Here is a 24,522-nt window from a genome sequence, read left to right as displayed (position 1 = left end):
GAGAGAAAGCACATGAGTGGGGAGGGGCAGAGAGAGAGGGAGACAGAGAATCCTTCTGCAGTGTCAGCACACAGCCCGACAAGGGCCTTGATCCCAGGAACCATGAGATCATGACCTGAGCTGAAGTCAAGAGTTGGACACTGAACTGACTGAGCCACCCAGGTGCCCCAGGGTTCCAATTTCTCCATGTCTGCTCCAACACTTGCTATTTTATGTTTCTTGCATTGTTTGATAGTAGCCAACCTAACATGTATGAGGTAGTATGTCACTGAGGTTTTGATCTGCATTTCCCTAATGATGAGTGATGTGAAGGATCTTTCCAGGGTGGGGCGCCTGGTTGGCTCAGTCGGTTAAGCATCCAACTTTGGCTGAGGTCATGATCTCATGGTTTGTGAGTTCAAGCTCCGGGTCGGGCTCTGTGCTGGCAGCTGGAGCCTGCTTTGGATTCTGTGTCTCCCTCTCTCTCTGCCCCTGCCCCGCTTGCATTCTGTCTCTCTTCTCTCTCAAAAATAAATAAACATTAAAAAGAAAAAAAGAATCTTTCCATGTGCTTTTTGGTCATTTGTGTATCTTTTTTGGAGCCTTCATTATTCCTTGAGAGAGTGACGCACTGTGATTGATACAAATAGAATTGATATTCAGGTATATTATATAAGGGAAATCCTGGCTACTGTTTGCTTCATTCCTGGGTGAGACTAACCAAAATATGATTACATCCAAGCAAGAGGCATTTTCATTGAGGATTTAAAATATTTTGGATAGGGGTGCCTGGGTGGCTCAGTCAGTTAAGCGCCCAGCTTTGGCTCAGGTCATGATCTCACTGTTCATGAGTTCGAGCCCAGCACCGGGCTCTGTGCTAACAGCTCAGAGCCTGGAGCCTGCTTCAGGTCTGTCTGTCTGTCTGTCTGTCTCTCTCTCTCTCTCTCTCTCTGCCCCTCCTCTGCTCGCATTCTATCTCTGTCTCTCAAAAATAAATAAACATAAACTTTTTAAAAAATATTTTGGGGATAAATACTATCATAAGCTTTTGGGGGAATGCCATTGAGTCTCTTGGCAATCTATACTCATTAATCCTCAGGAAGAGAATGAAAACACTCTTTTCTGGATAAGTTACTGATTGATCTACCTAGAAGTAAGAGTTTTACCAGATGATGTCTTAAGGATTCTTCCAGATTTTTGGTTCTGTGCTCACTTTTGGGTTGATCATTAAATAGTAATTAAGTAAAGGACTCAACGCAGAAATGCTCAGTGACATATGAGAGGAATCAGTACAATGTACCTGCCAAATTTTCCCTGGTTGAATAAATTTATATAAAGCAACTCTATGCTGGGCGATTCAGGAAGCAGAAGTTAGGGGAGGGGGAGGAGGAGGAACAAGACAGCAGTAGAAGTACAGGTGATGACCTTCCCCCACCAGACAAAATAAGTTCACTTGGAGCGTCTGATCATGGAAAGAAAATAATAATAAAAGTAATAAAAGCTGAAAAGATTTGCTTGGAAGCAGAATGACATCAAGACAAAGGTTCACCAGGTGGTGGTATAAACATTACAAAATGAAATCATACACTTTTATTAGGTTAAATTCAAATTAAAAATAGTATTGTGTGTATTTGGCAGAACAAAGTGCTCTTCTTTGATACTGACATAAATGGGAAACAGTAATTTAGATATACTATACTGAGATTTCAAATGGCTATAAGTAGGCTCATTATCAATATGTTTAAAACCTTTAAAAATGAGTTCTAAACATCTAACTGAAATGCTTAGGTATTTAGATTGAGTAATATCTACTTCCACAAATTGAAGCATGCAATATGTTTTGAATAACTGTTAATTTATGCTAAGGTACCAACTGTGTAATATAACTGAAATCTATGTTAATAGAAGATAAGGAAATCCCTTCCAGCTATTTCTAGTGCAAACAGCAGGCTGCAATTTTCACCCTTCTTCCTGGTGTAAAACATGACTTTAGATGCTTGTGAAAGCATTTGCTGTTAACTTCTGAAAATCAATAATTAGCACTTCTCAACACTACGCAATAAAAATAACACAAAGACGAGAAAAAGCACACCTCACATAAATGACACATATCCCACTTTGACTAGCTGCATTATTTATGCTTCTTTAGTGGACGATTGATGACCATGGACTAGCTAAGGACTGCAGTAATTACAAGGAGAAAAGATAAACCTAAATTAAAGATTTATTCACTAATCAAAATTAAATGTGTGTCATTAATTTTCTTGATACTAATTTCTACATAGAAACTTTATTCATTGAATCTTTGCAATGCAAGCCTTATTACTGTGGATGAGGACACATAAGCAGGCACATTTGAATGTATACTCTTACTTACTAGTTTTAAGATCATAATATTCTTCTTGCTCCCCAAATGAATACCTAATGTGCATCTCCACTCCCATAATTTAAAATGTAGGGGTTTTCTTTCTATTTATTTTATTTTATTTTATTTTATTTTATTTTATTTTATTTCTATTTTAATTTGGGTTTTGAATTTGCTAACATTTTTATAAGTCAGTAAAACCTCCAGTAATTATAGGGGGAAAATTAAGATGGTTTTAAGAAATCTTTATCAGCCATTTTGTTGATCATTTCTTGCAATCATGTCTCAGAATAAATTCCCAGGAGAAAAACCCTGATCATCCCCCATATGAAGACAATTAGGCATCGTGGCCCTTGTAAATGGACAACATCAGGCTACAACCCACTCAAGCGATCCACTAGGGGCGTGTTGCTATCCCTTGTCAGATAGAAGAAAGGAATCAGACATGGGGGAAGGAAAAGACAAGGGATAACAAATTCACAGAAAGAATAAGCAATGCCCACAAGGCCATCAGTGTTGTCACTACAAATACCTTCATTTACATTATCAGGATGGAAAGTGGGTTAATTTTTTCCTTATAAATTTTATGAGTTCATTTTCTTTTTTTTTTTTAATTTTTTTTTAACGTTTATTTATTTTTGAGACAGAGCATGAACAGGCGAGGGGCAGAGAGAGAGGGAGACACAGAATGTGAAACAGGCTCCAGGCTCTGAGCTGTCAGCACAGAGCCCGACGCGGGGCTCGAACTCACGGACCCGTGAGATCATGACCTGAGCCGAAGTCGGACGCTCAACCGACCGAGCCACCCAGGTGCCCCTATGAGTTCATTTTCTAGGAAAGCCAACACTGTAGCTGTTTTGGTTAAAGACACGTCTGTCTCGTTGGTTCTTGACAGCCTTATCATGTCAGTTTTCTGTAGTAGTAGGAATGTTTCAGCAAGAAGATAAAGTAAAAAGTGAAGGGATCTATTCTACTTCCTTTGGGCATATTCTCATTATAGTAGATCCAAAGGAATGCTTTGTTATCCCTACCAGATCAAAGAAAGAGATAAACGAAGAAAACATAATAGAAGACCAAGAAATATTAGTAACAAAAAATTAGACTAAAAATATCACACTTTTATGATGACTGGTAATATTAAAATTTAATATTTAATATTTCCTGCATAAATAGATAGATGTGTATATATGGATAAATAAACAAACAAACAAACAAACAAACAAATAAATAAAGATTGACCTGTATGTTCTAATAGTTGGCCAGCAAAACAGCCTTTTATGAGAGGCTTGTGTGTATACCTCTCACTGTCAAAGAGAAATCATTTAAGTCACTTTTCAGTTTGGCAGTGTCGACAGTACATACAATGATACAGAGAAGTGAATTACTAAACCAAAAGTTCTTCCAAGATACTTCATTTAATTACGCTTTTAGGTAACACTAACCAATGTTTGTGTAGTCCTTTATGATTTACAAAGTATTTCCCTACATCTTTTCTCATATGGTCCTCAAATCCAGACCCATGAGTTAGGTACCATTTCTGTTATCATTTTATAGGTGGGAAAACCAAGGCATACAAAAGTGACTCACTTAATGTCACTCAAATTGTAATGATGGACTGTGATAAAATCTATCATCTGGTTTACACCTTTCTATCATTTTTTATTGCCTACTATGTACTATATAATCATACTCTGAGGCAGACAGGCTTGAGTAATTATATCCATGATTGTAAGGGTGATCAGTTTTAGAAACAATTTCAGAATGAAATGATCTTCACTCATGAGTACGGTAAAAAAAATTGTGGCATTTGATTTGTATTCTCTACTAACCAGCTATTGACTATGGCACGATCCTCTTGTGCCTTTGGAACTCTTAAATACAGATAAAACTTATGTTTTTCTGAGAAGTGGTTAGAATAAACAATGAACAAAATGGCTGAGAATGATTTCTTAAAGCCATCGCAAAATATCCCCTGTAATTCCGGGAACTTTCACTGAGTTGAGACTTTTAAGAAATTCGAAAGCATAAACAAAATAGAAAGAAAAACCTTAGAGGTTAAATTAGTGAAATGGGAATACACATTAGGGGTCCCTTATTTTGAAGAATCATTTTGAAAGTAAGAAGAGTATCATCCCTAAAACTAGTAAGTATCAGTAAATATTGTTATTTTAAAATTCCTACAAAGTAGTGGGTATAAAGCAACTCTGACCTGAGAATCAGGAGACCTCGCCTGGTTCTAAATCTGGCTCTGATACTACATGGATGGATGTCCTTGGAAAAATTATTTAGTGAGAATGTTAGGCTAGATTAATGGTTTGAACTGGGAATGCATATGAAATGCCTGCAAAGATTTTTTTTTCTTCAAAATAAATTTGCTTGAACCTTCTCCCTGGATATCCTAAGATGCCCATGGAATGGGGAATGGGACAGTGGATAAGTAGTTAGATGGGGTTAGATGGATATGGCAGGTGTACTTGAAGTTTATTTATTTTTGAGAAGGGGGGGGGGAAGCGGGCATGAGTGGGGGAGGGGCAGAGAGAGAGGGAGACAGAGCATCCCCAGCAGGCTCCACGCTGTCAGCACAGAGCCTGATGTGGAAGCTTGAACTCAAGAACCATGAGATCATGACCTGAGCCGAAATCATGAACTAACTGAGCCACCCAGGTGCCCAGATATGGCAGGTATACTTAAAAATAGCTGAAGGGCTAGGGATATAGAAGAAATTCGAGTTAAAAATCTGAAACTGAGTGATAGGTACATGAGGGTTCATCATATCATTCTCTTTACTTTTGTAGGGGTTGAGGAGCTTTCCAGATCTTCTTACACACCTTTAGTAGACAGTGCTTCTTAAACTTTAATGTCTCAGACAAATCACTGAGGGCCTCCTAAAATACATGTTCTGACTTAGTAGTTTGGGAAGGCCTGAGTCTGAAGTTCTCACAAGTGCCCAGGTGATGGTGATACTGTTGGTCTATGAACTACATTTGAGTAGAAAGGAGTTAGAACACCACCGGACCAGATATTATTAACTAGAATATTCTATTTCCTAAGCAGGTCATAGGATAAAGGCTCTCAGCCATCATTTGGCAAGTAAAAATATGAAGCAAACCACATAATTTTTATTCACATGTAAAAGTAGTAAGAAAGAATATTCATTACCATGCTTAAAATTACTGCTCGAATAGTCACTTGAGCTCATCTATGAAATAATGTGTCTAGAAGATTATGATGTAAGCCAAGACTTAAGACAATTTAAATAATATCTAATATCCAACAGATCTGGTGTTTACATATTAAGAAGAGCTTTGTACCAGAACTGTTCTGTCATGTTTCTGCCCAGAGGCTGTCATGATAAAGTTTATTATCAGTTACTGCTTTACAAGTATAAAATAAGTTAAGCTGTCATATTTTTCTCAGGCAAAGATCCTAAGCTGTCAAAGAATGTCAATTTTAAATCTGACATAGAGAAGAAAATTATCTGTTATTCTGACCTCTAATTTCTTGACATTTTAATGCCATAATTGCTGTGGTTAGTGCTGCTTCATGATTTCACCTGTCAAGGAAGAATGAATCAATAACCTTAAGCCATTTCTCAAATTTTAGCACTGACCTCAAAGCTCAAAGTTATAGGCAGACTGTGGGATATGGCAGGTTGTGGGATATGTATTATGTATATATATATATATATATATATACACATATATATATGTATATATATACATGTATATATATGTATATGACATATACAGATATTCATACAGTAAATATTTATTTTTTTAAATAAGTGTTTAAGCATCAAAAAATTCATCTTCTTTAGGCTAGTTGCAGTTTAGTATAACTATAGTCTTCCTTTGGTTTTATCTACGTGAAATGTAATGATCTTAGTATTTTAAAAATACAAAGACAAACATTATCAAGTAAAAGAAATTCATTAAGGTCAATAAGAGGGTTAATATTTTGAACACGTCTTTTTTTCAAGAGTTTGTGTCCCACCGTTTAGGTAGGTATCAACTTTCTTAAGTCATGGTGCCATAGCCCAGACCTCTGGGATCTCAACATTGATGTTTTCATAAAAGATGCCTCCCAGAGGGCCCCTTCACAGGGGAAATGTATATGTAAGGGGGTATAGATGGCTACCAAGTAACAAATATACTGCACTTGATTCCACTTATCTGCAGAGTTGTATCGTGCGACAGTAGATCTTAAGTGCTTTTTGGGCTGGCAAACATACGTCGTGTTTACAGAGACAGCAATTGAGGTGGAGGGAGCTAGATGACTTGGTTGACATTAGATAGCTCACAGATTTTAGGTGGGTTCGCATCTGTTGCAGGTTCTTAAATATTAGTGCAGAACTTTTGGGGGGAATATGTTAGTTCTGTAGGATAGATGAGATAAGGATGGGGAGTAGGGAGAAGGACAGTTAGCTACTATCCCTTGATATCATTCAATCTGCTATGGCTACAACATTATAAGCAGCCTCTAGTGATCTTAAGGAAATAAAGTATCTTCCTAAGCAGTCTTGAGTTGACACAGGTCCTCAGGGTCAGAGCAAATGTTACTCTCTGCTGGTGGGTGCTTGGGGCTACGCTGGCTGAGGGAGGGAAGGTCGTTGTGTTCCAAGTGTGTGCTCCCTTACCAAGTATCCTGAGAACTGGCATCAGTGTGTTTGGGTCAGGGAGGCAGGTGAGGAGCCGGGGTGGGAGAACATCTCCATCAAAGAATGAGTCTGGGAGTTTCTCTAGTGGAACCTTGGTGTTCAGCAATTAGGCGCTCAGACTGAGACTGCCAGAAGGAAAGAGTCCTGAATTCTGGTACCCTAGTGCTCGGCAGTCTGCCTCACTAGGAGAGAATCAGGAGCAGAAGCATACTGTTCAGACAGTCTATCTAATAAACAAACATCATGGCTGAACCATTTCCAACCAACCAAAATTTTTTAAAAATTACACATTTTCATGTAATGTTTCATTAGGAAGTCTTATAACTTGATAATTAAGGCTTATGCATAGTGTCCCCCCCCCGCCACTGTCCAAAGCAATGGTGTGATATCTTATAGAAACAAGTATTTTTATAGAATTCAAATAATAAACACTATATCCATGTAAAGAAAGTCTCCATTCGAATTCCATTTTCTCTTTATTCCCATTTATCTCTTTATTTACTCTCATTTGAATATAAAAAAGTCTGGTATTATTCTGTCAATGGTAATGCGGTCTTGTACTTTCATTATGTACAATATGATTAAAATATTATATTTTGCCCAAGAGGATTAACTTGCAACTTTCTTTACAAGGATAGAACTTTATAATGGATAAAAATGTGTAATAAAAATGTGTAATTTGCTCCTGCAATATTCAGGAGCAAAATGGTTTATGATATTTAAAATTTTTGACAGAGAGAGAGAGAGAGACAGAGAGACAGAGCATGAGTGGGGGAGGGGCAGAAAGCGAGGGAGACACAGAATCTGAAACAGGCTCCAGGCTCTGAGCTGTCAGCGCAGAGCCCGTCGCGGGGCTCAAACTCACAGACCACGAGATCCTGACCTGAAAAGAAGTCAGACGCTCAACCGACTGAGCCACCCAGGCATCCCATATGATATTTAAAAGTCAAAAAGCAACTTGGAGCTGGTCTTGGAATAAAACAATAAGCTATTCCAAGTATTTTCTTTTTTTTCTGATCCTATAGATATTGGGTCTAAAAGGGGAATACAATCTGTAAGGCGTTTACAGAACTGGACATGTGTTAAACAAAGGCATATTGTGAACAGAATAATTGAGAATATCTTCTACAAAATAATCTGATTACAGTTTGTACAGGGGATACTAAATCAGGAGAGTGTAATGGTTTGCAGAGAAAATCCCTTCTTTCACTGATGAATTTCATACTATCTGACTTCTCTCTCATTCATTCATTCTCTGTCTCTATTCCCTTCCTCCAGCTTCAGGCAATAATCCGTTTCCTTGCACATACAACACGATGTAACACTGCACCTAATAACGTGCTTACAATGTGTTCTCTGAATATTCAGCCCTAAGGGTCCAATGAGCACTCATTGTGAGCCTCTTCCCTTTTCTTTTCTCTGCTTGAAGCCATACAAATGGAATCATTTTGCTTTTGTAGAGGTATATAAGAAGTAACTTTATGGATGCAAATTTTTCTGTAGGGCTTTATTTCCCAAATCTACAAGTTTTCCACCTCTAAGACTAAAAGTAAAAAATACAACAAGCATTCCATGATTGCTTGTTTTGCACACAGCAGATGGCAGCTACCGGGCGGAATGGAGGCTGGGGCATGGCTTCCTTGGCAGTGATGCTCACCCAGCAGCTGTTGCTTCTTTACTCCTTCACCTATCTGAAGTCATTTCGTGCAGTGCAGAAGTGATTTAAATAATATTTTCCAGGAATATTTTCACTAAAAATACTTATGCACACACAATTCCCAACTGTTAGCTATAAACTTTCAGGGTAAGAACCTACATGGATAAAATACTATACCCTCATCTATTTCATTGATGCATTTTGGTGAATATTCTGGAATAAAATACTATATATACCCTCATCTATTTTATCAATGCATTTTTTGGGCATTCTGTGTAGAAGTCTGCAAGTTTGCTTTTATTAAGAAAATATATACTGGCAGATTATTTTAATGTGAACTATTCATATTCAAATGTCCCACTAGGTTTTATTAATAACACACACTGAGCATTAAGCATTTTAATGAAGATGCTAAAATAAAACAAGCAAAATAGGGATATTGAAGTGCATTATATATGTCTACAATTCAAAAAAGAAGAACATGATGGTCTCATTACTTGGTTTTGACATATATTATTCATTTTCCTACATTTGTAAAAACTCTGGAATTTATGTTTTGTAAAAATTGATGTTGCAAAGAAATGTATACGGAAAGAGATGGAAAGCCAAATGTCTTTCTGAGAGATGAAAGAAATTTTTGGAATAATATGGGACTTAACACCTACCTCCCTGAGCACAGGGTCAGTGATACTATCCAGATTCACAGAGCCTTCGTAGGTTAAGTAGTGAAAAACATTCAGAGCACGGACTGCTTCTGGTCCTCGCTGTTTGTAGCCAAATATAAGGTCAATCCACTGATGGAGTTGGCAAGAAACAAATTCACTTTCCAGGGCCTGTAATGAGTCAAGAAAGAAATAAGAGACAGTACAAACTGAGCTAATCTCCCTTATTCTTAGTTTGAAATATTCTATATAAAGGAGTACAATATGTTCTTTGCTTTACCCTATTTTATCTATATGTATTACACATCCTATTCCTAGAAATGGTAACATACAACCTCCAATAAAACACAGACCTGAGTGAAAATTTTTCCTTTCTAAAATGCTTTTCTTGTGGCTCCAGCTATGTATATGATACAATTTTTAATATTAAGTAGATTTCTTTAAAAAGCCACATTCATGTTTAAAACAAAATAATTTGAAGTACCTGTTCTAATTTTACAATAATTTCATTTCTAATTTTTAAACGTTAGTTTAAAACTGAACAATTTTATTAGAAATGCATTGATACACACTTATTTTCCTGCCTGAAGTCCTCAAATTTACCTCTAACCCTACGAAAAGGGGACATCTTCCTGCTGCTACAAATGAATCCTTGCTTTTATACAGGGTAGAAATCCTTGGGCGATTTTAGATGTTTGCTAGCTAGTAGGAAATGAATGCAAATTAATGACAACCAATGACCATACTAAGCTTCCGTAAAGGGTCAGAAAAAAAAGAAAGCCTTGCATTCCCCAAGAAACCATCATAAGCTTTCTGGAGGTATTGGGCCATGTAGACACGGAGTTCTGTTCACACCTGTGATATGAGCAGTGACAATCACTGTATGGCTCACTATGCCTCTCACCTACTGCAGTCACCTGTCATCAATTTCTTATTGATTTTAAGAGCACACTGATTTCAGCAACATGAACAAAAGCTGTAGAACTAGCTTCTTAAATTTCAACTAAGTGCAGCCATATTACACAATTTTCTAAATTACAGCTGTAACTAAATATGTGAATGAAGTCATTCTCTGGCTTCATGACCCTGATTTCCAACGTGTTGACACCAATTTGGATTCACTTAATTAATAAATGATTTCTTAAATTAGCCTTCTGATAATTACACTTCATTTTTTTAATCTATAAAATATCTGAATGATACTTTTCAACTTTTCCTGTGATCACATTTTACTACTAATTTTATTCCCCTCAGCTTCTTCTTGACTTACTTCTCTCAAAAGTTTTGATATTTTACTTAAACCAATTATTGTGCATGTTTCTCATTCAGAAATATAAACAATTAGACTTTATTAAAGGGTAATTTCTGTACTGAAATTGAACAGGATTTTTGTATTCTCTATCGTAGTGGTCTTGATATAATAGTTCAGACTAGAGCACAGGGAAGGAGACTAAAATAGAAGAACGAGGTTGGTTAAAATTCTATATTGGTTATGTCATAAATGTTGGTTTGGTCAATGTACACAAATGATTTTGTAAGTGCAGTGTAACTAGTTAGTTAAGAAAAAAGTCAGTCTAATTAGTGCCTGGTACAATAAATGAAAAGGATGAAAGACAAAAAGTTATGGAGTAGCTATTGTCCAAATGTATTCACAGGAGTTCAAAATAATACTGAAATCAGATAGATTATTTAAAGGAAGATTCTACCAACATCATCACATAATCAGTTAATCAGCAACAATTTCAAATAAATCTTAACAACATATTTGGAAAGGATTGATGAAATTCACTATTATTCTGTAGAGTAAAGCAATTATTGAATAAAATGCCTAATGCAGATACGAGAGGTGGAAGGAATGATTATTTTTCACTAATTTCAATTTTAAAAATCTATTTGTTCTCTTTTATCTCTATCCACTACTTTCATTTCTCTCCTCCACCAGAGGCAACATCTGTAATGTGTTTGAAGTCTCTCCTTTTGTTTGCATGTGTTTTTATAAAACATTACTCATTATTTGTGTATGCATTTTTGATTCATAAAAATGATATAGGGTTATAGATTTCATATAGTTTCTTACTTTTTTCCAGTTAGCATTGATTTTTAAGATTATGTCACTGTATGTATAGGTAGTCCATTGTTTCTTTTTTTTTAAAGATTTTTTTTAAGTTTATTTATTTTGAGAGAGAGAGAGAGAGAAAGAGAGAGAGAGAGAGAGAGAAAGGAGGGGAGGGGCAGAGAGAGTGGGAGAGAGAGAGAGAATCCCACGCAGGTTCTATACTGTCAGCCTAAAGTGGAGCTTGAACTCATGAACATTGAGATTGTGACCTGAACTAAAATCAAGAGTTGGGCACTTCACCAACTGAGCCACACAAGTGCCCCGGTAGTCTACTGATTCTAACGGCTGCATAGAACTCCCCCCAGCAATGAGCATTAGACTGCCTCTAAGTCCCCATGATACGATGCTGTGATAAATGTCCACTTTTGCATCTCCTTTTGGATCTTTGTAAGAATTTCTTTGGGACTCATAATCTGGAGTAGGACTGCTGTGTCACCACAGTGGATGTGTATAAACCCCATGACTCAGCAGCCATTAGTCTGCAGGTGCTCTTCAGAATGGCTGCCCAGCTCCACATCCTCCAGTGGTGCATAAAGGGTTCTATATGTCCACATCCCCATTGGCTCTTGATATTATACAGGTTTCTAATTTAGCCAGTGTAATAGATACGAAACAATCAATATCTCATTGTTTTAATTTGTATTCCTCTGATTACTAAGGAACTTGACATCTTTTTAATACACTTGTTGGCCCTTTGGGTTTCCTCTTCCATAAATTTCTTGTTCACACCCTTTGCTCATCTTTTTATGGAGGTTCCTATCTTTATGTCGTTACTTTGCAAAAGGTCTTGATATATTTAGGATAATAGTTCCTTGTTGGTTTTAAACACTGCACATGAATTCCGCCAAATGTCATGTGTCTATGAACTTTATCCATATTGTTCTTTGTTGAACAGAAATTCCTAATTTTGAGATAATCAAATACTTCTTTCTCTTTATTTTTATGCTCTTGGGATTTTGATTTGAAGTTACAAAGATAACTTTCTATAATTTTGATTACCTTTATATTTATGGATTTACTTTTCACATATTGATCTTTAATCCACCTCGAGTCTACTTTCATTCATATGTGGTATTAAATAGGGATCCAGTACTATTTTTGTTTTTATAGTACGTCAGTTTTTCCAACACCATCCATTAAACAAACACACCTTTCCTCAGTGGTCTGTAGTGTCATCTTTAGTGTCTGTATATTTGAAACAAAGATGTAAAACTGCTAGTGTTTACATATATGATAATCTACCTAGAAAAAGCAATACAATCAGCAGCCAAGTGATTACAACCAATAAAAGGGTTGCAAGGTCTTTCTTTCTTTCTTTCTTTCTTTCTTTCTTTCTTTCTTTCTTTCTCTGCTCTCTGTCCTTCCTTTTTCCTTCTTCCCTCTTCTTTTTATCCTTCCTTCCTTCCTTCCTTCCTTCCTTCCTTCCTTCCTTCCTTCCTCTTCTCTCCCTCTCTCTCTCTCTCTCTCTGGATATGTGTGAGTCTCCAGCTTGTCCCATTCTTTTTATTTCTATTGTTACCTTTATTTATTTTAATTATCTTTATTTCTCAGATATCTTTGTATTTGGTGGATTTCTTTTTCTTTCTCAGAGTCAATGCAGCTATTTCTGGACCTTTATTCTTCCCTGTAACTTTTAGAATAAGTGCACATGGATACATCAAAATAATTGTGATTGAGAGTCCAATAAATTCGTGCAGTAATTTGGAAAATTGATTACTAGGTTTTCCCGTCCAAGGTCCCAGAATGTCTCTTTACCTATACAGATTATTTTCTATGTATTTTATTAGAGTTAAAAATTAATACTTTCTCCATAAAGGATGTGGGAATTCTCAGATAGTCTATAAGTTTTGATGCAATGATAACATTTCTAAAATTATATTTCATAGTTGGTTATTGATGATGTAAAGAAAATGCCATTGATTTCTATAAGTTGATTTTGCTTGTGGTAATTAGTTATACCTATAACTTTTTTTTTTTTTTTGAGAGAGAGAGAGAGAGGATGCAAGTGAGCAAGGGGCACAGAGGGAGGGAGAGGGAGCAAAGTGGGGCTCACCTGATGCAGGGCTCGTGCTCACCAGATGTGGGGCTCGAACTCAAGAACCATGAGATCATGACCTAAGCCAAAGTCAGGTGCTTAACTGACTGAGCAACCTAGGTGCCCCATATACCTAAAACTTCTTTATTTCTTCTTATAGAATTGTTCTCACCCTTGAGGACTACATTCAATAATAGTGGTGATATGGAGCATCTCTGTCTTTTTCCTAATCTTGAAGGATTAGTTTTGATCCGACACACATATATACACTCACGCATTTTATATACATAATTGTTGCGTTGTTAGATAATACTTGACTTAGAATTTTTGTATTTATATCCATACATGAAATGGCCCTATTTATTTATTCTTTTTGCTCCCTTTAGCTACTTTTGGAGTCAAGATCACACTAGCCTCATGGATGGCCATGTTTTCTGCAACAACTTACTAAGAAATGACTTTATTATCTCTTGAAAATCTGGTAGAATTTACCCGTAAAATAATATGGCCTTGGATAATTTGGAGATGGGAAGATTTTACCATTTAAATTTTTTAAAGACTTTTAAGTCTTAGTTCTTTTGGTGTTAATTTTAATATTTTATATATTTTTCTCAATATTTGTTCCATCTCAATTAAAAAAATTATTATGTCATTATTTGCTTCTAACAACCTTTTTTTTAAAATTTTTAAATGTTTATTCATTTTTGAGAGACAGAGCAGAAGACGGGCAGAGAGAGAGGGAGACACAGAATATGAAGCAGGCCCCAGGTTCTGAGCTGTTAGCACAGAGCCCGACGCGGGGCTCAAACCTATGAACTGTGAGATTATGACCTCAGCTGAAGTCGGATGCTTAACCGACTGAGCAACCCAGGTGCCCCTGTTTCTAACAATCTTTATATGTTTTTTTTTTAATTTAAAAATTTTCTAACATTCTTTAATTCAATTAAGTGTATAGTTATGTATCCTATCCTATTTTATATGCTGGAGACGCAGCAGAGTGAATCAATGGAAAGTTAATTGTTTAAGTAATTTTGTCTCAGGTTTTTTGGGGGGAGAGGCATTACAAGATTAAATAGCAAAGAAACAATAAGGTAGCAGATTCAACAGATAGTGTTATACATTATACACTGCATACACCGTCTGTCTTAAACATCTGTCTTATATATTGTCTTATACCTTGTCTTGCTGGTCACTGTGCAAAGAGAAGAGAAAATCCAGTTAGAACATCTAAAAGCCAACTCTAAATCAAATACATACCTAAGAATCAAATTTTAGATAGCCCATAATGAAAGCATAAAGACCTATCTAAAGCTGAAGTCCGACACTGAGACGTAACTGTACTCTAAAGAGTATCGGTCTGTTATTAAATACGTGCTCTCTGCTTATTTGTTCTTTACAGAACTATGTTTTCTTGCACAAGCCCATTTTGGACTCTGAAACAAGATTTTGTTGCAAATACTTACAATGGAAAAATATACAGAAACACTTGATTACCAAGCTATTAGGGTTATAATGGTCTTAATAGCTTGCTTTACCCTCTACTTGCATATCTAAAAGCAGAAGCAATTGCTTTAAGCCTAGATAAACCAATTCCCAATCCATAATTTTGCCCTGGGGATCTGGGAGGAAGGAAATAAGGAGTGAGATTTACACCCTGGAGGGATATCTCTTAGATGGATAATAGTTACCTAATTCCCATTTCCATGTTGCCCCATGGGAATTAGATGCTAGAGGATTCTTTCTCCAGCAGGTTTAGGATAAAGTGTCTCTGAAACTTATGAAAAAGGAAACTAGGCTGCTGGAATGAACTCTCAGGAATTTCTCCTGAATTCTTTTATTTAAGAATATTGAATTTCCATCTCCTCTTCTAGATAAGAGCAAGAATACTTCCAAGCCCCTTCTCTTATTGCCTCAAAAATCTGCTTCTGATTTTGAAAAAATTCTTAAAGAGAGTTGCATAGAGTTAAGCAATCAGGAATCATAGCGCTACATCTTCTGCAGGGAACTTAAATTATCCTATTACGTGATTGCTCACTGGATGTATAAATACAGAGAATTCTTTTCCCTTCCCACTCGCCCCACCCTGGTCTTAGCTCTCATTGTTCTCCACATGGGCGTCTGCCAATAGTCCTCATCCTGTTTCTCTCTTCTAACCTGTCTTGCACCCTGCTGGGGACACAGACTTCTGAAACCATCATGTTCCTATGGTCATCCTCTATCTCAAATTTTCCACGGTTCCTCCCAGCAAAACATGGTAGGGTAAACTTTACCTGGCCGCTAAGGCCTCTCAAATCATGATCCCACCGTCCACCATGACTTCTCGGGACTTGCTGATAGGATTCCTGGCTCCAAGAAGCACAGACAATTCACACCCCCGGGGCACACAGCATCCGGTACAACCTTTGAGCCTCTGTGGCTCCTTTCTCCTCAAGATGAAAGTATTTCAACCTCCTGCTTCTTTTTGAGGTCTTAGCCATCCTTCTTACTCAAGTGCAATGTTTGTTTCCTGAGTTCTCCAGCTCACACTCTATGAATTCTTCTATGAATTTCTATGACACTTGAAACCTGTACCCTCCTGTTTAATGCAGTAAGATTATGTATACACATTTACTTGTGAAAATCAATTTGCATATAAATTGGAAAGTGCTATACAAACAAATGGGGTCATTACCAATTAGCACTTGTTTCAAACTTGCAATACTGTATATATTAGAATATAAGCATTTCGAAGATAGGGATCATATCTAATGCTTCTTTTCCATTTGCCATAGCACCCCACCTAACATTAAAAGTATTTGATAAATATTATTGGATAATTAATTAAGCAATGAGAAAGAAGTGTTGGTAACAAGAAGGAAAAAATGTCAGGGGTGGGAAAGAAGCTCATTCATTCATTCAGTAACTATTGACTGACCATCTGCTATGTGCTGACAATATTATAGATTTTAGGATTACAGCAGTAGATAAAAGAAAATACTGTTCTGCAGTGTTCACACTGTAGCGGGAGGAGATCGACACACCCCCCAATTATTAGTAAGACACACAGTACGTCAGAAGGTAGTAAGTGCTAAAGAAAAGAGAAAGGTAGGAAAGAAAGTTAAGGAGTATTCATGGATGAGGAGGGGATTGCAATTTTGGAGGAGGTGATCAGAGAAGGTTTCCTTGAGTTTGTGATAATTAAGGACCACAGTGAGGAAGTGAACTATAAAGACATCTGGGGGAAGAGGTTTTCAAACAGAGGTAACAGCCATTCATTCATTCATTCATTCATTCATTCATCCGTCATCCATTCAATATCGAGCATCTACTATGTGCCAGGCAGTTATTCTAGGCCCCAGAGATACTATGGTAAACAAGACAAAAGCCCTGATCTCTAGGGGTATATCTCATTGAAATGCAAATAAACAATGGGAAAATAATCTCTCTCCAGCCCCAAATTACTGACCCTCTATCCCATGTTAGAAAGCCAAGCCTAGCCTTGGAGGATATACAGATGAACAAGCATTCCACGCCCTCAAAAATATCACAATGTAGTGGGAGATAAACATGTCAACTTGGGCTTTTCCCGCTGCTCAAATTTCTGCTCAAACTCTAAGCTGACAAAAGGCACTAAATGTTCTACCCCATCCCATTTCTCCTGCTCTATCCATCACCATTCTACATTTACAGGGCCTGTCCCCCCTACCATTTACTTGCCTCTGTAAGCCTAGAGAAATCTTAGGGAAAATGGTCACAGCCAGAAAGTTGCAGAAAGAGACTGCTGGCTCCAACTTTAAAATACACCCAGAATTGGGGTGCCTGGGTGGCTTGGTCAGTTGATTTCAGCTCAGGTCATGATCCCAAGGTTGTGGGATTGGAGCCCAAGCTCAGTGTGGAGCCTGCTTAACATTCTTTGTCTCTATCCCTCCTCCCCTCTCCCCCACTCACGTTCTCTCTCTCTCTCTAAAATGAAAATTAAAAATTAAAAACAAAACCACTAAAAAAACCCCATCCAGAATTGATTAATTTCTTACTACCTTCACTGGTACCACCCTGGTCCAAGCCGCCATCATCTCTCACAACACTTGCTAACAGATACGCCTGATTCTACCCTGTGCCTCAATAGTTCACTCCCAACACTGCAGCCAGAACAATCCTTTCAAAATGTAAGTAAGATCATGGCACTCTTCTGCTCCAAAGCACTGTGATGGCTTTCCATTTCACTCAGAGTGAAAACTCAAAGTGCTTACAGTGTCCTTCAAAGCCTTCTGTGATCTGACCTCGGTACTGCTCAGTCTTGTACTAGGTGCCCCCTTCCTGCTCACTCCACCCTGGCTCCTTGGTTTCCGAGGGAAGCACATCCCTGCCACAGGGCCTTTGCTCCAGATGGTCCTTCTGCCTGCAATGGTCTTTCCCCAAGACAGTCACTTGATCCACTCCCTCACCTCCTTCCAGTCTTAATGCAAATCTCACTGAGGGGATCCTGACCACCAATCTGTGTATTCCTGATCCCTTTACCTTCCACTGCATCTTTTTTCCATACTATTGATTACTTTCTCACATACTACATATTTTACTTATTTATTTACTATTTTGTTGTCTGTCTGCCTTCGATCAATAGTAAGCTGTATGAGGGCAGGGATCTTTGTCTGTTTCACTGGTATACTCCAACCACATAAAACAGCATCTGGAACACTCATATCTGTTGAATGAATGGATGATAGCCTCTATCAGCGTTTGCTGTGACTACACGTTTACTTGTCTGTGCTCCTAACTAGAGTGGGAGCTCCTGAAGGCCACTCGCTGTGTTGCTCATGATAGTGTTTCCAGAGGCTAGAGAAGTATGAACTGTGTAACAGGACCTCAATGACTGGTATAAAGAAAGAATTTCTCTAATTTAGCTTTCTTTTGAGTAGGGTCCCTGTTCAATGCTTCTTTGTGTTTTCTATAATGCCTTACTCAGAGCTGGCTCTCCGTGAAGGTTTATGGAATAGGCAGATCCCCAGTTATAGATCGAAAGACACTGAAACTCCAAGAGATTAAGGGTGACTTATTTGTCCAAGGTGTCACAGCTAGCAGGGGCCAGAGCGTGCACGCAAACACATGACATCTAGCTCAGTATTCTGAGTTGCTGCAAAACACCTCCAAAAATTCTCATTTACTACAAATTCTTTTTTGAACAGGGCATTTTTTCTTAGCATAAAAATATACCCAAATGCCAACTGTTACCTATCAAAAAGAGACTTTTTTATTTAAAACATGGAGATCTTATAAAGGAGGTAATACAGCAAAAGTGAAACGACATTCAGTTCTCTTTCTCTGCCTCAGTGCACGTCGCACTGCTGCTCAGACTGAGAACGTTCTACATGTGGTCCGGGAGCACCAGGGAGGGACCTGTGGGTTGAGGGCTGGATGAGATTATCAGTGCACATCCGTGAAAGGCCTTTTTCTAAAACAAATTTTAAAAAAGGGCAGATTATGATTGATGAACCCAGCATTAGGGTAATGTTATCAGAGATACTTTCTATTTCTGTCCTTTGTGGAGAGGTCAGATTATAATCATGTTAGAACTGAACACAGTGCTTTATTAATGTTTCATGAGTGAGTTGTAATCAGCCTAGCTGGGTGTGGGTAAATTAAACCAATTCTTGACGTATGAACTCAATGCATTCAGAATTTATTGAAATATCTACTCAAAGTGTCTATATTGCTTTTCCAGCTTTTCCAATGAGGCCAAAATTTGAATTTCACAGTTTGGTAAAACACAATCCTTGTCACTATATTTACAAGGTATAAACAACTCTAATTAATTATATATGTTATCTCCCATAACTAGAACACCAATTAACTAAAAAAAAAATACATCCTTAAAACTTAAAGTACCATTTCACTTTTAAAAAATTAAAATTTAGATGCCTATCTAAAAATTTCTACACATAAAAACTTCTACAAATACATCAAATACCTTTTCAATTGCTGCTGTGAGAGAATAAAAACTGATTTATGGTCAATGATGTCATCCCTTTTTATAATATTACTTTTGCCTTCTTTGCCTTGAATTCCTGAATGACATCTTGAAAGAAGGAGGAGGATGTGCTCATGGGTACAGAATACTAATCCTCACAAAGAAATGAACGTTTTTTTACCACCCTGAATGTCATTTCTTTGGGATATATGACATTTTCATTTTATACTGTAGGCTTATGACAAAGAACTCCTTCAAATAACTGAAGATAATCCCAGCCCAAATTATAAATATACTGGAGCACATTTTCTCTAAACCTATTTCATAAGAACTAAATCCTACATGAGCTACCCAGCTGGTACAAAGTCAGAAACTTTTAACGTTACAAAACAATATAAAAGAATGAGGGCTCTGTTCATGGAATTTGTGGGAAATTTAAACCCTTCTGTATTTTCTGTTATAACTCAGGCTTTGTATATTAGGGAAATATTCATCCAATAACTATTCCTTCAGTAAAAGAGAGAGAGAGAGAGAGAGAGAGAGAGAGAGGCACATGATTGATTAAATTTCCTACTGTTAACACAGATGCCTGACATTGTTTCTGAATGACATCAGTGCGATCATTTCCCAGCAGTACGATGGGGAAATGGACCAGAAGCTGGAGCAAAGTCAGCTAAGAACAGGATACTGTGAAGAAAAACTGCAAGCTGAAGGAAAGCAGCGCAGGAGACACTGAGGGAGGAGAGCAGACACACGCTACTTTTCAAAAGACGTCCTTTGCTCGCTCTGATGTCTAGGACTGTTCTTCTAAGAGGCAGCTCTCTCCGGCTGCCCATTAGCTCTAATTCTGATGCAACCAAGAGTGGCGGCTATGGATGCAGAGCCTAGGTGACGCCATGGTAGCTTTCCCTTCCTATTCTCCAGGGTCTCTTCTAGGGAAACCCAGGGAAAGACAACAGGAAGAATAAACACTTCCCACGCCACCTGTCTGTGCTAGCAGGCACTTCCTACACACGGTTGATTGAACCTGACCCTGCATTCTGGTGCTGCACGGAACCAAGACAGGGGCAGTTGGATTTCCCCAAATATGCGGGATTTTGGGTAAAGCCTTTCACTCCATGGAGTCAAGATTTAGTTCAAAAGTCTTACCTGACTCATTAATGGCTACAAGATAACAGGGATTTGGCTTAGAATAAAGAAAAACCCCAGTGCCTTGCTTCTTTCACTTCTTCACAAAAACAAGTTGGAACTTGTTATAATAAAAATGTAATATATAATACATATAAACAATAATATGTTATATGTCAACTATACCTCAATGAAAAAAGAACTGCAAAAATTACTATGCATTTCTGAAAATGTTTTACGACATTTTCAGAATGCACAAGTATTTATCCCTCATATTTTAGTCAGTTATAAAACTTAATTGTTTTGAATACGTGAGTACATCTTTGAGGGACAGTTAATTCACCACATTATATGCAATCTTTATAGTTCCTAGTATGTTGTATGAACTTGGCTTGATGACATTCTTGTGGCTTGATAAATACACGTATTTCTCAACGTAAATATCAACGTATTTACATTGATAGTAAATAGTGAGATTTATTTTAAAGAAGCACTATATTTTGTCTGAAAGTTTGTTCAGCAGCACTTGAGCTGATAGAAAGACAAGATATAAGAGGTATGTAAACAGAAGTCAGGTAATTCATTATAGCAACTGGTAAGTTTAGTATCAGGATTAAAATGTTTCTTGTAGTTTATTTATTTATATTCAACAGAAGTACTCTGAGCAATTATAAATATAAAATAATTTATTACTCAAAATTTATACTTATAAATTTTGCTTTTTCTTGAAGTAAGAGGGAAAATCTATTTTAGACTTTAACTTGTCTTTATAATGTTACAATCATTTCTCAAGCTGTATCTTTCTTTTTTTTTTAAATTTTTTTAACGTTTATTTATTTTTGAGACAGAGAGAGACAGAGCATGAATGGGGGAGGGTCAGAGAGAGAGAGAGAGAGAGAGAGAGAGAGAGACAGAATCTGAAATAGGCTCCAGGCTCTGAGCTGTTAGCACAGAGCCCAATGCAGGGCTCGAACTCACGAACCGCAAGATCATGACCTGAGCCGAAGTCAGCCGCTTAACCAACTGAGCCACCCAGGCGCCCTAAGCTGTATCTTTCTTTTTTTTAAGTTTTCAAAAAAATGTATATTTATTCTTGAGAGAGAGAGATAGAGCATGTGTGCGTGTGAGTGGTGGAGGTGGGGGGAGAGAGAGAGAGAGAGAGAGAGAGAGAGAGAGAGAGAGAGAGAGAGAATCCTAAGCAGGCTCTGAACTGCAGAGCCGGACTCAGAGCTCAGACTCACAAACCATGAGATCATGACCTGAGCCAAAATGAAGAGTTGGATGCTTAACCCACTGAGGCACCCAGGTGCCCCTCAGGCTGTATCTTTCAATGAAAAATCCTAATTCTCTTTGATGAATAATCCTAATTCTCTTAAGATCCAAATGATATGAAACCATTTAGTGAGAATCATGTATTTCTCAGGAAAAGAGACTTTTTAAAAAATCTTATGTGGTGATCACATGAACAATTCAATTAAATAATTAAATTAAAACTCAATTTTAAGTCTCAGTCAAAATTAGGTGTTTGGCAGTCTTCCATGCATAGATATAATTAGTTTGCAAATAACAAATAAGCTCTATTCCAAAGTTCCTTTATAAGGTGGTGTTTGGAATAGATATTGCAGGGGAAACAGTATTAGTCTAATCTGCTTTGGTTGTCAAGTCGATCTATAAAGCCATATTTAATTAAATATACAGCTGACATTTCAGAGACTATCAGTGGGTCCAGGAGACACGACATTCAGAGTTCCAATCTGCAATGCTAGGTATGGTAAGTAGAAAAAGCACTTGGGTGAGTCATGTAGCCTTCCCGGGTCTTCGTCTCCTTATTGAAATACAGATCTGTTCCAGCTCTAAAATCCTGTGTGTGCCTCTAAAGTTTACATTTCCTTCATCTGCAGAGTTAAAGAGTCTTCTTCCGCTCACAACTGCTGCACTCTAAGCAGAGGTCTCGCCCGCTGGAAAGGGAGCCTCACAGGGTAAGGGCTGGGGGAGAAAGAGGTAGAAATGAGATCTCAGAAAGTCAGACCTACATGGCTGTTGGGGCCAGAACATCCTGCTGGTTTTGGTTCAGTGCTCACTCATTTCTTTCTTTTCTTCCACTGACCCCAAGGTACTGATTCTTGTTAGAAGACACGTTTCTTTCCCTTCCCCCTTTCCACAGCTCCTTAAATCATCATTTTATCCTGAGCACTGTGGATAGTAACACGGCCACTTTGATAAGTAGGTGATATCTGGGCAAGGTCATTTACCTCTCTGGGTTCCAAGATAATTCCTAAAAGACTTTTTGAGGATTAAAAGAATAATGTATTTGAAGCTCTAGCAAGTATCCGACAAAGAATAAACACTCAAAAATGGCACAGGGTGTAAGGACTATCACTGCCATTATTGCATCTTGGTCAACCTTCCTATTGGGATGACTCAGGACCATCACTGGGCTACAGGGTAAGGTGACTAAGATTAGCGTATGTACATCCCGATTTGCAGCAGTTGTGAGCAGTAAGTCTTAGAGTGAGGACAGTAGAGAAAAACATGTAAGCAGCTACACCAGAGAAGTCAGGAGAATGTCGTAGGCTACTAGCCGTAGAGCTAGCTGTAGGGAGGGGTGCAAACTGGGCACCGTGTATAATAACATTCCACTTTACTAAAGGCAGAATTTTGTCATTTCATGTTTTGGTACATTTCTACACTGGAAGTGATCAAACAATGACCAATAAAACCTGAGGCAGAAGATACAGTCACTCTACCAAAGCTACAAAGTATACATTTCCTCCAGGGCCTCAATTAGCATTTGACTGACTCATTGATCATGAGGCTTTGATACATTTGATTAACTGGTTTTGCAGACTGGAGTTTTTAAACAACACATTTGAATTGGTATGGCTATAAAGGGAAGTGTGCTGATAGCTCACAATTTACAGAAGAAAATATAAAAAGAATATAGAAGTATATCCTTCATACAATAACAATGGGTACTCATAATAGAAGAAGTTTCTTCTTTTGTATAAGAGGATAGGGAGCGAAGGAGTGATAAAGTTTAGAAAAAACAAGTCTGCAAAAAAGTTTTCACTATAAAAATCTAGAAACTTATTTTATCTGGAATGTTTATTCAGTTGGATTATATTACTACCCATCATATTAGATGAATGAAGCCTCGTGATTTTTTAAAATGTTTTTCTTTATTTTTGAAGGAGAGAGAGAAACGGAGCATGAGCGGGGGAGGAGCAGAGAGAGAGGGAGACACAGAATCGCAAGCAGGCTCCAGGCTCTAAGCTGTCAGCACAGAGCCCGATGTGGGGCTTGAACTCACGAACTGTGAGACCATGACCTGAGCCGAAGTCGGCCACTTAACCGACTGAGCCACGCAGGCGCCCCAGAAGCCTCATGATTTTTATGCAAAGTTAGTCCAGAGTGTATGGTCTTATCCAGTTTATATCAATACTAATTACCTGATGGTTTCGTATCCATAATAATTCTCTTTCCCTGTATTGAAGACATTCTGTGTATGATGCTACCTTGAGGATTTGCTTTTAGAAGCACAGATGCCTTTTCTTTTTTCAGTTAGGCATGTCATTAATAAAATTATTAATTCTGTAGGCATTTCACTAATAAGGAGCACAAAGGTTGTATCTGTAATGAGTCACTACTTAATGTTTTATTAAAATACATGTAAGATGTTTCAGCATCTGAAAAGCACATGAAAAGACGGTCAACATTGTTAGTCACTAGAAAAATGGAAATTAAACCATAATGAGATTTTATTTCACATCCACTAGAATGGTCATAACAAAAAACAGGCGATAACAAGTGTCGGTGAAGATGCAGAAGGACTGAAACAGGCATCCGTTGTTAGTGGGGACCTAATATGGTACAGACCCTTTGCAAAATAGGTAATTTCTTAGAAGTTAGACATAAAGTTACCATGGCTCAACAACCCTACTCTAGGTATACATCCCAAAGCAATGAAAACGTGTGTCCA

General features: G+C 37.6%; 1 protein-coding gene across 11 annotated transcripts in view; it reads right to left on the bottom strand.

Annotated features, from left to right (window-relative positions):
• The window catches only part of NBEA (neurobeachin), a 676,718-nt gene that overhangs the window by 35,359 nt on the left and 616,837 nt on the right, over nt 1-24,522 (bottom strand). For all 11 annotated transcript variants that reach the window (XM_053214308.1, XM_053214315.1, XM_053214324.1 and 8 more), the window contains one exon: nt 9,324-9,491. In XM_053214308.1, coding sequence (XP_053070283.1) covers nt 9,324-9,491 — 168 coding nt within the window. The remainder of the gene's footprint in view (nt 1-9,323; nt 9,492-24,522) is intronic.

This window comes from Acinonyx jubatus, chromosome A1, assembly GCF_027475565.1.
Source record: "Acinonyx jubatus isolate Ajub_Pintada_27869175 chromosome A1, VMU_Ajub_asm_v1.0, whole genome shotgun sequence".
NCBI lineage: Eukaryota > Metazoa > Chordata > Mammalia > Carnivora > Felidae > Acinonyx > Acinonyx jubatus.
This window is presented reverse-complemented; position numbering and strand designations above follow the sequence as displayed.